Below are 12305 nucleotides of genomic sequence, written 5' to 3'. Positions count from 1 at the left end.
CTGATGGCAACAGCTCATAATACTTTGCTAAAATATGGGTGTCGTCAGTTGCTATCTGCCTGCTTTTTTTTAACCACTCGACTTTCATACAGCTCTTGCATACTAGCTTGTTTCACTCCCACAATTTTACTGCATACACTCATGACATCGTTCAAAACACGCTTACTCCTCACTCCCAAACTTCCATACCAGCACATAAATGAAACTGTGAGCACGGACTCGATACAACATCGATAATAACTTTGAAGAATATTTGAATTTATACCAACATTTCTAAGCTTCTGTAAACAAAAAATTCTAGATTGACATTTCTTATGAATGGAATCAACATTTCTGTCAAAAGTCAGCTTATTGTCTAAGATGGTCCCTAAATATCTATATTCATTGACCCTCTCCACTGTTTGACCATCAATAACAAGGTTAGCTACAGGCAAGGGGTCTTTCCGAAAATCTATTAACATTTCTTTTGTTTTCAATACGTTGAGATCCAGATAGTTTTTCTCACACCAGGAACAGAACTTTTTAATTTCACTGAAATAAATAGCATCAGAGTTGGACAGATCTTCAATTGCTGAATCATCGGAATATTTTATGACAGGAGTTTCCTCCGTGCCTCTGCAGTCATTTGTGTACAGTGTAAAAAGAACAGGGGACAGCACTGTACCTTGGGGTGCACCAGTAGAAGTAGATTTTAGAGAAGAGTGGGCAGAATGAAAGCAGACGGACTGAGTTCTATTGAGAAGAAAACTTACTATCCAAAGAGTAAGCTTCGGATCAACATCTCTGTCTCTGCCTAAAAGGGTGCGAACATTCCAGGCATCCAGAGCCAGGGCATGACTCCTGGTTCTTTTCTTCTGTTGTTTTGGACCGCTAGTGTTGGATGTCCAAGTAGGTGCGGTTTCCTACAAGGTACTAGACGAGGCAGACTTTGTTTAGGGATCCTTTTATCTCCCCTTCCTCATGTGGGGAGAGCAGTGCTGTCTCTAAAAAGGGCTGCTCTGACACTGTGGGAGGATACGGGCGCTGCATCTGCCCCAGTCTACGGCGGACGACCATCACCCCACAGCCGCCTGCGTGCAGAGTCGTGACTAGGAACTGCCAGCAGCATCCTCTGCCTGTCCCCGTTACCACTTCTCCATCACCGCAGGGCTTGGGAAAGCTGGGCGTTCAAGGGCTAGCTAGTCGTTCCGACATTAGCCTGGTTGCCTGACCAGCACAGGTGACTTTGTTTTAGTGAGGAGGAGTTGTGCAGTCCCTTCCCCACTCTCTTGCCTACCGACGCTCACAGTCCTACATGTGCAGATACTGCAACGTTTAGGACGGCCTCGGCAAGTGCAGGTTTTTTCTTCGGAGCTCCGTCTCCTAGGAGGACTTCCAGCCAAGGATAAAAGCTCCTCCTGCCCTTTGGTCATCCTCTTCCGCCTTCACAGCCGTTGGGAAAGGTTTCCTCCTCCGCCTGGTCCGTCGTTGGGAGACTTCACATGCGGCAGGTAGTTCTGGGTCACATGGTACCAGTAGCAAGGGCTGGGGGTTTGGGGGTGCACGGGAGGGGTAGTACCTTTAGGGGGGTGAGGGGGGGCTTGTCACGCTCTTCCGGGAGTGGTTCGTCCTCTGTTGTGGTCCCCACCGGCACCCAGCTCTCACTTATGGGTCCTAGAAGCTGCTAGCATGCGGCAGCGCCCAGCCCCCGGGCAACGGCTTTGACAGGCTGGCTAAACTAGGTGAGGGTAGCCGACGGGTCTCAAACCCTCAGTGAGTTAGGGCTTGTCTACCAAAGCATGTGAAGACTGGATCCAGTGGACTCTGCGGAAGAAACCTTCATGGTTCAATGAAGAGGAAAGTGGTTGCAGCAGAGCACTGTGGAGTGCTGAGGGCAGGATGAGGCACATAGGACATCCTGGTCATCCACTGCATCCCTTTCCATCTCCAGTCGTCTTGCCACTGGATACAGACGGTCTCGGACAAGAGAGTGAGGTCGACGGCGCGCAACTCCTCACTATAAACAAAGTCATCACGCAAGTCATCAGTCATCCTTCATCCCATACCATCATTTTCCTCAAGCCCTGTGGTGACAGGCGAGCGATGAAGTGACAGGTGTGGGTACACTGGCAGTCGTAGCCGCGGACCTGCACACAGGCGGCTCAGGCCATAGGGTCGTTTTTCACCGACTGGAGCAGAGGTGGAGATCGGCAGCCCCCTGAGCGACTGAGCAGCCCTCTTCAGGACAGCACTGCTCACCTCCATGTCATGAGGAAGGGGCTAGAAAAGGTGCCCTAAACATTGCCTGCTCCACACCACCCTAGTCAGCATACCGCGGCTGACGAGGACCCTACTCAAGCGGTCGACACACAAGGAAAGAAAGAAGAAAACAAGGAGCACCCCATTGTCCATTGCCACATGGAACGTGCGTACGCTTCTGGACAGAGGTGAATCGGACAGACCACAGAGATGCACAGCACTCATTGCGAGTGAACTAGCCAGGTACAACATCGACATCGCTGCCTTAAGTGAGACCAGACTGGCAGAAGAAGGCGAACTCTGTGAGCGAGGCGCAGGCTACACCTTCTTTTGGAGTGGTCACAGACCTGAAGAGAGACGTGAGGCTGGAGTTGGCTTTGCAGTGAAGACAACCCTCGTTGGCAAGCTGACTGGCCCCCCGAAAGGAGTGAACGATCGCCTGATGACGATGAAACTCCCTTTATGCAACGGGAAGAAGTTTACCACCATTGTCAGTGCCTACGCGCCCACCATGACCAACCCGGATGAGATTAAGGACAAGTTCTACGAGGACCTGAACGCTGTCATCACCACTGTTCCCAACGCAGACAAGCTCATCATTCTTGGTGACTTTAACGTGAGAGTTGGCTGTGACAGCACCTCTTGGGAAGGCGTGATTGGGAAGCATGGGGTTGGCAACTGTAACAGCAATGGTCTACTACTTTTCCAGACATGTGCCGAGCACGACCTTCTTATCACAAACACCGTCTTCTGCATCCCTACCCGTAACAGGACGTCATGGATGCATCCTCGCTCTGGGCATTGGCATCTCATTGACTTTGTCATCGTCAGGAAGAGGGGCAGGCAGGACGTACGAGTCACGAGGGCCATGTGCAGCGCCAAGTGCTGGACAGACCACTGCCTTATCGTCTCCAAACTCAACCTCCGCATCCAGCCCAAGAGACGGCCTCAAGGCATGAAAGCACCCAAACGCCTGAATGTCAACAAGCTGGAGCTAGGCAACATCAAGCAGAGCTTTGCTGACACCCTGGAGGAACGCCTTGAGTCCACCGTGCTGGACAACCAGAATGTGGAGGCAGCATGGGGTGCACTGCATGAGACGGTGTACAACACTGCCATGGAGTGCCTGGGGCCTTCTGCCAGGAAGCACAAAGACTGGTTTGATCAGAACTGCACTGAGATCAAGCAGCTGCTAGAAGACAAACGCCAAGCCTACAGAGCCCACATTGAAGATCCCAAGTCACAGTCAAAGAAAGACATACTGAAGAGTGCGTGCAGCACCATCCAGCTGAAGCTGCGGCAGATGCAGGATTCCTGGCTGAGCAACAAAGCTGATGACATCCAGGGCTTTGCAGACAGGAATGACATGAACTTCTATAACAGCCTGAAAGAAGTCTACGGTCCCACCATCTCCGGATCTGCTCCACTCTCAGAGCTGATGGTTCTACCCTAATCACTGACAAGGATGGGATCCTTGAGAGATGGGCTGAACACTTTGACAGTGTACTGAACCGCCCCTCCACCATCAATGATGAAGCCATCTACCGGTTCCCCCAGGTGCCAGTCAGTGAGTCGTTGGATGCCATTCCAACTTTGGAGGAGACCCAGAAAGCTATCCGTCTGCTATCCAATGGCAAAGCCCCTGACTCAGACTCCATTCCAGCTGAGGTCTACAAAGAAGGTGGTATGGCGCTGACTGAGAAGCTTCATCAACTATTCCAGTTCATCTGGCAGCATGAGGCAGTTCCACAGGACTTCAAAGACGCTTCCATCATACACCTGTACAAGCCCAAAGGAAATCGTCAGGCCTGTGACAACCATCGTGGAATATCCCTGCTGTCCGTTGCAGGCAAGACTCTGGCCAGAGTGCTACTCAGCCGTCTCATAGCGCACCTTGAGCAAGGTCTCCTACCAGAGAGCCAGTGTGGCTTCTGAAAAGAATGCGGGACTATCGGCATGGTATTTGCTGCCAGGCAGCTCCAGGAGAAGTGTCAGGAACAGAACGCCGACCTTTACTCCACCTATATCGATCTGACCAAGGCCTTCGATACTGTTAGCAGAGATGGCCTTTGGAGAATCATGGCGAAGTACGGATGTCCCAGAAAGTTCATCACCATCATACGGCAACTACACGATGGGATGCTGGCCCGAGTCCAAGACAATGGAGAGACTTCAGAACCATTCCCTGTCTCCAACGGAGTCAAGCAAGGGTATGTTCTTGCCCCCACCCTGTTCAGTCTCATGTTTTCAGCCATGCTGACAGATGGCTTCAGAGATGCTGACGTTGGCATTGGCATCAGGTACCGCACAGATGGCTCACTCTTTAACCTCAGGAGGCTTCAAGCAAAAACCAAGGTGAGGACAGACACTGTCAACGACTTCCTGTTTGCCGATGACTGCGCTCTCAACCCTGCCTCTGAAGCTGACATGCAACACAGTGTCGACAAGTTCTCTGCTGCCTGTGACAACTTTGGCCTCACAATCAGCACAAAGAAGACTGAGGTGATGCACCAGCCAGCTCCAGGAAAGCCTTACGTTGAACCAAACATCTTCATCAACGGGCAACGACTGAATGTGGTGGATAAGTTCACATACCTGGGCAGTACACTCTCTCGCACAGTTGTCATCGACGACGAGGTGAATGCCAGACTCGCCAAAGCCAGTGCTGTCTTTCGGCCAGACTACGCTGGGCAGGCCATGTAGTTCGCATGCCAGACCACCGGCTCTCCAAGAAACTGCTGTACGGCGAACTCCAACATGGCAAGTGCTCCCATGGAGGCCAAAAGCAGCGCTTCAAAGACACTCTGAAAACTTCTCTGAAGGCCTTCAACATCAGCCACGACACATGGGAGCTGAATGCAATGGACAGACCAAAGTGGCGTTCAGCTGTCCACAAAGGCGCCAAATCCTGTGAGGCCTACAGAATCGCTGCAGCAGAGCAACGCAGACAGGCCAGGAAAAGCAGTGCCAGCAAGTCCCCGACAGCCGCCACCATCCCCTGTCCACACTGCGTCAGAACCTTCCGGGCGCGGATTGGCCTGACCAGTCATCTGCGCACCCACAGAGCCCAACCCACCCACACCCAGGATGACTAAATGGTCCTCGTCGATCCCGACGGACGAACCACACACAGCAAGGACTATGTCCCTGACCTGACCCTTTTATTGTTACTAATTCTTTATATAGCTTGCATGGAAGATCCCAAAGTTTTACGTCTGGCCTCACAACTGGGTCATTTTCTTCACTTAATCGCACTGTTCAGCATACATGAGCATGACGTTAGTGTCGAAGCTGCTCCGCTTACATTTCAGCAGAAGGATCTCACGATTTTTACCGAGACCGTAAGACTTTCTCACGCTTCCCACGCTTTCTCACACAATGTGGGGTCGCCCCCGCCTCCCTATGCTTTCTCGAAATTGAGGGAAAACGTCGGAGGGGAACGACCACCCTTTCTCGCAATCCCACGCTTTCTCGTAAAGTTAAAGAAAACGTATGGGCGTCGGGAAGCGAATGATGAGCTCCCAATGGCAGCCGTCAGTTGGCTCTACCCAGGTAGGTGGCATCCTGTTGGGCAAATGACCCCGTGTTTGTAAAGTGCTTACAGCTTTGTCTCCGAACGAGGGCACGCGCTATATGAGTGTCCATATCATTCGTTCGTATGTCTGTTTGTTGCAGATTACAGTGGATGGCAGCTGCTTCATTATTATAAAAGAGTTTTTCTCGGTTAAAACAAAACGTGAAGCAGAACAGAAGTGTGAGAGACAAGGCGCCACGCTGGCCAGTTTTGATTCCTTCAGGCAGTGGGACAGCCTCGTGTCAACCCTTCAAGACATGGGTCACAATCAAGCTAACCTGTGGATTGACATGCACAGTGTCAGGAGCACCATGAAGACGTCAGAAGATACCTACATGAAGAGCATGTAAGTTTTTTGCTGAAGCGTGTGTGCACTCTGTAAATATTTTCCCTCGTATCATTCGATGGGGGAAATAAACTACAAAGATAAATTGGTGTGTTACTGTAAGGCAGTGGACAAGCATCACTGGCTGTCTACCACAGTTGACATGCATGACCGAGAGAGAGACACACACAGAGAGAGACAGACAGACACACACACACACACACACAAGTTTCAAGTTTTAATTATCCTTTCACTCCTATTGGAGTATGGAGGATTACTGCAAAATACTCATTTTCGTGCCCATAACAAACATTTCCAAATACACAACAATGTCACATAAAGTTGAGAAAACACAAATGTCTTTTAACTCCAAAAGTATAACTAGGCAACATTTGCAAATCTAATCATCTTACTTACAGCGAAAATGACTTTTTTGCCTCCTTTGAGCATATTACAAAAATTAAAAACCGATTTTGGAGACAAATATTTTTTAGGAACATATCTATTTCGTAACTGATCATAATTGGGACATTCCATTATAAAATGAAACTCATCACCAATCACAGACATGTTACAAACCTTACAAAATCGTAACTCTCGTGGCATGCCTTTGTGTCTCCCTGTTTCTATTTCCAGCTTATGATTACTACTTCGAAATCTGAAGAAGCTGATAACATAATTATCAGGCATTTGACTTATATATTTTTCTCTACCAAATCCACTTTTGAAATTTCGATAAAACATACACACACACATGGACTCATACACACACACATGGACTCATGTGTGTAAATACATACATGTTCCAAAGTTGAATGGTCCAAATCAATGACAATGTGCTCTCTCTGGGTAGAGAAGTATGTTGTGACAAACGTAAAATACAATACAATAAATTGAAGAGGAGGAGGAGGAGAATAACGATAATGTTTTGTCCTGTTTCGTTTGCATTTCGTTTTTGCTTTGTTACTGTGCTGCTGTTGGTGCTATTACTGTTCATCACAACACCGATTGTCATGACATCAAGTTTTGGGTTGATGTCATGATAGCGTGTTTTTTTTCTTGTGAATGGAAGATTTATTGTACAATTTGGTTATGTCACTGATGTTTGATATGAACTGGAATTATCGAGAAAGGCTAGCAATGCACGTGCTTTAGGTGCCGAAGGGAAACTGAGTACATGAATTGATGTATCGTGAAGAACACCAAAATATCGTCATTCCCCTCTGGACGTACGGTAGTTCAGGTCACACGAGTGACCTGGGGTGGGTTGCATGAGCGAGCTCAGCAGCGCTAAGTTTGCTTATCGTTAAGAATGTTCCCAACTCCACGATAAATTCCACATACTTAGGAACTTCTTAACTCTGAGCAAACAGCACTGCAAAGATTGCCTCATGCTGCCCTGAGGATAGACAGATCTTGGTGTCTGAAGTGTCGGGGACACTTGATGTTCTTAGAGAATGCAAATCCCGGATCTTGGGGCTGTCGAGCTTTAGGAAATCCGATGTTGAAGTGATCGTAAATTTAGTGTTCTCCTCAAATTTGATAATGTTAAAATTCGTTGTAATAGTTTCTTCTTAATTTTCACAATTTTCGGATTTTTCTTTATATTTACTTTTGAGATAATACTAGAATTCGTCTTGGTGAAGTACGTGTAAGTTGGTTAAAAAAAAGTGTCGGTTTTCTAAAATTGGTTTCTGAGATTACAAGATCCTCAGTGCCTGTTTTGGGACCAAAATCAGTAGGCATGTACAGTGGTGAGCACCTTCAGCCTATCAGAAGGCCTCAAAGAAATAAATCTTCTGGTGAACTGAAGGAAGGCCATGAAATGAATGTGTTTTTTTTATGCACAAAGATTCATGCAAAGATTTATGAACATATTCATGAAGTCTAACCTGAAAGTGTTAAGGAATACAGAAAGTTTACAATAGTTTTTGATAATAGTTTCTCCCTAGAATAATGTAATGATGTAACATCCCAGGAGGGAAAAATTATCAATTTTTTCTTTGAATTTTGTGATACTAAGGAGTGGCTTTCATTTGTTCTGCAGTTTTCTTCCTGGGTTGGAGTGAAGTCAGACTGTGAAAGTTGTGTGCGAGTCTTCCTGTCGTGTGAACCTGAGTGGAAAAAATGCAACAGCATGACAGTGATGGTCTATATTTTGCCATGTTCTTGCTCTTCACAGGTACATCAACACCTGGCAGTGGGGTGGTGGTGGCTCAGTGGTCTACAATTTCCACACTTCATTCCGTCAAAGGTGCAATCAAGCTTACTTAGTCACTGATGCAAATGATCCCAAAGAAGGGTCCAGCATTTCCACGACTCCGTGTTCTGGGGTACTCGATTTTTTGGTTTTAAAATCAGTTTCCAAAACAAACAAATGAACAAACATTTTATGGTGACAGTCATGTTTGGGTGCTTTTTGTGAAATCCAGGCATGCACGCAAAGAGATAAATTAGAAATAAGAAAAAAAAGAGATATTCTCCTTGGTACAAACGTGTGCAGAATTGATTTCATAAGCTGAAAAGAGAAAACAAAATGGATTACCATTTTTGGTGGTATATAGATCATAATGCATCATTCCAGGAATTGCAAACATGGCATTATTGATATCAATACAAGGTGGGCAGTGTTCCGTCAAATCATGTCATTTATTGGGTTTTTTTCAGTCTGCACATGTTTCTAAGTGGGTGAGGAGACAGACATGATAATGAAAGAAATATATAGCGAGTTCACTTCAGTCTCTCACTCTCTTAGTAAACAGAAAACAGACACAAGGAATTTCCCCTGAGTCAGTTATAATTATTTAAATAAAATGAAAAATGTTTTTTCATCCACTCACGCACACTCTTTTCACCTTGAAAGAAGTTATTTTGAAACTATGTTTTAAAAACCCAGTAACAAAATGTCTTGACTGTCACAAGTCATATTTCTCTCTGTACACAATTGCTTGATCCAATCCCAGGATCGAACTCAGTCCTAGGCCGGCCAGTTAGGTCTACTCACATGCACATAAAAAGGTACTGATTTATCACAAAGCAAACGTGTCAAAACCAATAGCAAAAGCTAACTTCTCAATAACTATTTAATCACAAGTTGAATTTCGAATAAAATGAAGTTGTCCATCAACTAACCATTGAATAACCAACAAAAAAATATACAAAAAATTCCCCACCTGATGTTCAGAACAGTCAAGCCTCACTCCGTCTCACAGACGCACATCACCCGAGCTCTGATACATTCAGACTGACGTTACAGCACATACATGTACGCACACACACACACACACATGAACATGCACAGCTCACGATTCACCCACACTTACCACGTGCAAAACATATGTTCACATTCATACAGGTATTTTAGATAAACAAATTATATTTCTCTTTCCTCCTCACTGGCCGCAGGCATTCGTAACTCACTCTGTCACCGTACAGCTATCTATAAGGGTACCATTTTCAAGCAAAGTTTTATATGACATTTTCGAAAATTGTAAGTATTTTTCAAATAATCAAAATCAAATTATGTGTCATCTGAGAAATGATCAATAACCAGGCAATGTTTATGAACTCAGCATCTGTATATTGAGTGTATGGCAAGTAAACTTATTTTAAATCCTGCTTGGTGTTCTCCAATGATATTCTGAATTATCCATTCTTTGAGTCTGTTATTTCAATGGAACTGTATAAATTGCTACACATAACTCATCGATAGATACCCCTGTGTTCATTTATGACATTGTTGTTATCACCTTTTTAAAATGATGGCATGTTTATGGTTTCTGACCAGTTGCTTAGATATTTTAACCCCCAGCACCAAACAAAAAAAGCATTACAGTTAATAGTCATCTCTGAGAAACAGGTCCATCAAGTATAACATTTATCAGTCATTTCAACATGCAAATTTTCAGCTATTTTCTCTTCCCTCTTTTTCTTCCTCCTTATTTACTAGTGAATTAAAAGTTAAAATGCTGAAACCATTCCTGCACATATAATTGTTAATATATATATATATATATATATATATATATATATATATATATATATATATATACACGCATGGATGACAATTACCAAATGGGAACAGTCCTGAGCTGCTGTTGTTGCCCTTGGTCTGCCTAATCACGGGTGGTCGGCAACATCTCTCGTGGCTTGAAATCTTGCCCACAGCCTGCTGTTGTTGTTTTGGAAAACTTGAAACATCGGGCAACCTCGCTTTGGCTCTGACCTGTCTGTAGAAACCCTAAGGCTGCGAGCCGGTCTTCTGCTCATAAAGGGGCCATCTTTGTGCCGAATAATCTGGTCGGTCTTCTCCCGGTAAAATGAACTCCTTTTTATTGGGTTTTTAAGGACAAGGTGTGAACTGACTTCAAAATCCACTCAAGCAACACAATTTGCAGTTTTGACGTTTTAGCCACTCCCCATGCGTGCGTCACGTGCACAGTGAAAACCTGCATTGATATAAGGTCAATGACCAGGCGAACATTTGTTGCAGACGAAATTTGGTCACTGCAAAATAATCAAAAAATATTTTAGAATAAACTACATATTTCTCTCTCTCTCTCTCTCTCTCTCTCTCTCTCTCTCTCTCTCTCTCTCTCTCTCTCTCTCTCTCTCTGTGTGTGTGTGTGTGTGTGTGTGTGTGTCAGACAGGGAAACAAAGATAGAGACTGAGACAGGCTTCTGCCATGCTTGATTCTGGATGTCAAACTCTGTTTTTCTGTCTGACACCTCACCCCTCTCTCTCTCTGTCTGTCTCTGTCTCTCTGTCTCTGTCTGTCTGTCTGTCTCTCTCTTCCTTTCTCTGATCCATCAAATTGTTATACATACAAAAAAATGGAGGATGGGGCTGGGAAGTGAATAATGAAAAAAAAAAAAATTGAAAAAAAAGAAAAAAGAGAGGAAATCTGAAATAACTATGGCCTGTGGTTGCATGCAAGTGCCTGTGCATGTGTGAGTGTGTGTGTGTGTGTGTGTGTGTGTGTGTGCGCGTGTGTGCGCGTGTGTGCACGTGTGTGTGTGAAGACATATGGATAACCACTGTATGCATTTTCTAGGATGACTTGGCGTTAAAAACAGAATCGATCTGCAAAATGCTCACACCATCATCAGACAGCCAGCCCAGCCACGACAAAATCATCATTCAGGCCCAGATTGACATGGCTATGACGTCACCTGTACCGCTCGCGACCTGCCCTTCCGGGCACGTGACCCACGTGGCGTTTGCCTGTGACCCTGACAGTCAGTGCCTGGAGAAACCGGAGAGCTTAGACTCGTCACGCACTGTGATGTGTAAAGCTGCTGCTGTTAATACTGCTGCTGCTGCTGCAACACAAGGCGCTCCTTACTTCCGGTGTGCAATGACCGGTGACTCCGTGCCATACAGTCTGGTGTGTGACTGGCGTCAGGACTGTGTCGACAACAGCGACGAATCGTTTTGTCGCTTCCCACCTTGTGCCAGCGGTGATTTTGACTGTGGTCAGCAACAGGTATTGTCTGTCTGTCTGTCTTTCTCTTCACGGGCTTGTGTATCTGTCTGTCTGTCTGTCTCTTGACAGGTTTGTGTATCTGTCTGTATGTCTGTCTGTCTCTTGACAGGTTTGTGTATCCATCTGTCATTCTCTTGACAGGTTTGTGTATCCATCTGTCTTTCTCTTGACAGGTTTGTGTATCTGTCTGTCTCCCTGTCTTTCTCTTCACAGGTTTGTGTATCTGTCTGTCTGTCTTTCTCTTGACAGGTTTGTGTATCCATCTGTCTGTCTGTCTGTCTCTTGGCAGGTTTGTGTATCCATCTGTCTGTCTGTCTGTCTTTCTCTTGACAGGTTTGTGTATCTGTCTGTCTGTCTCTTGACAGGTTTGTGTATCTGTCTGTCTCTTCAGAGGTTTGTGTATCTGTCTGTCTGTCTGTCTTTCTCTTGACAGGTTTGTGTATACATCTGTCTGTCTGTCTTTCTCTTGACAGGTTTGTGTATCCATCTGTCTGTATGTCTGTCTTTCTCTTGACAGGTTTGTGTATCTGTCTGTCTGTCTGTCTGTCTTTCTCTTGACAGGTTTGTGTATCCATCTGTCTGTCTGTCTTTCTCTTGACAGGTTTGTGTATCCATCTGTCTGTCTTTCTCTTGACAGGTTTGTGTATCCATCTATCTGTCTGTCTTTCTCTTGACAGGTTTG

General features: G+C 45.6%; 1 protein-coding gene across 1 annotated transcript in view; it reads left to right on the top strand.

The window, feature by feature from the left end:
• Positions 1-12305, top strand: part of LOC143298677 (uncharacterized) — a 110061-nt gene that overhangs the window by 80224 nt on the left and 17532 nt on the right. The window contains exons 3-5 of the mRNA XM_076611561.1: positions 5914-6158; positions 8320-8470; positions 11192-11623. Coding sequence (XP_076467676.1) covers positions 5914-6158; positions 8320-8470; positions 11192-11623 — 828 coding nt within the window. The remainder of the gene's footprint in view (positions 1-5913; positions 6159-8319; positions 8471-11191; positions 11624-12305) is intronic.

This window comes from Babylonia areolata, chromosome 24, assembly GCF_041734735.1.
Source record: "Babylonia areolata isolate BAREFJ2019XMU chromosome 24, ASM4173473v1, whole genome shotgun sequence".
Classification (NCBI taxonomy): Eukaryota; Metazoa; Mollusca; class Gastropoda; order Neogastropoda; family Buccinidae; genus Babylonia; species Babylonia areolata.
This window is presented reverse-complemented; position numbering and strand designations above follow the sequence as displayed.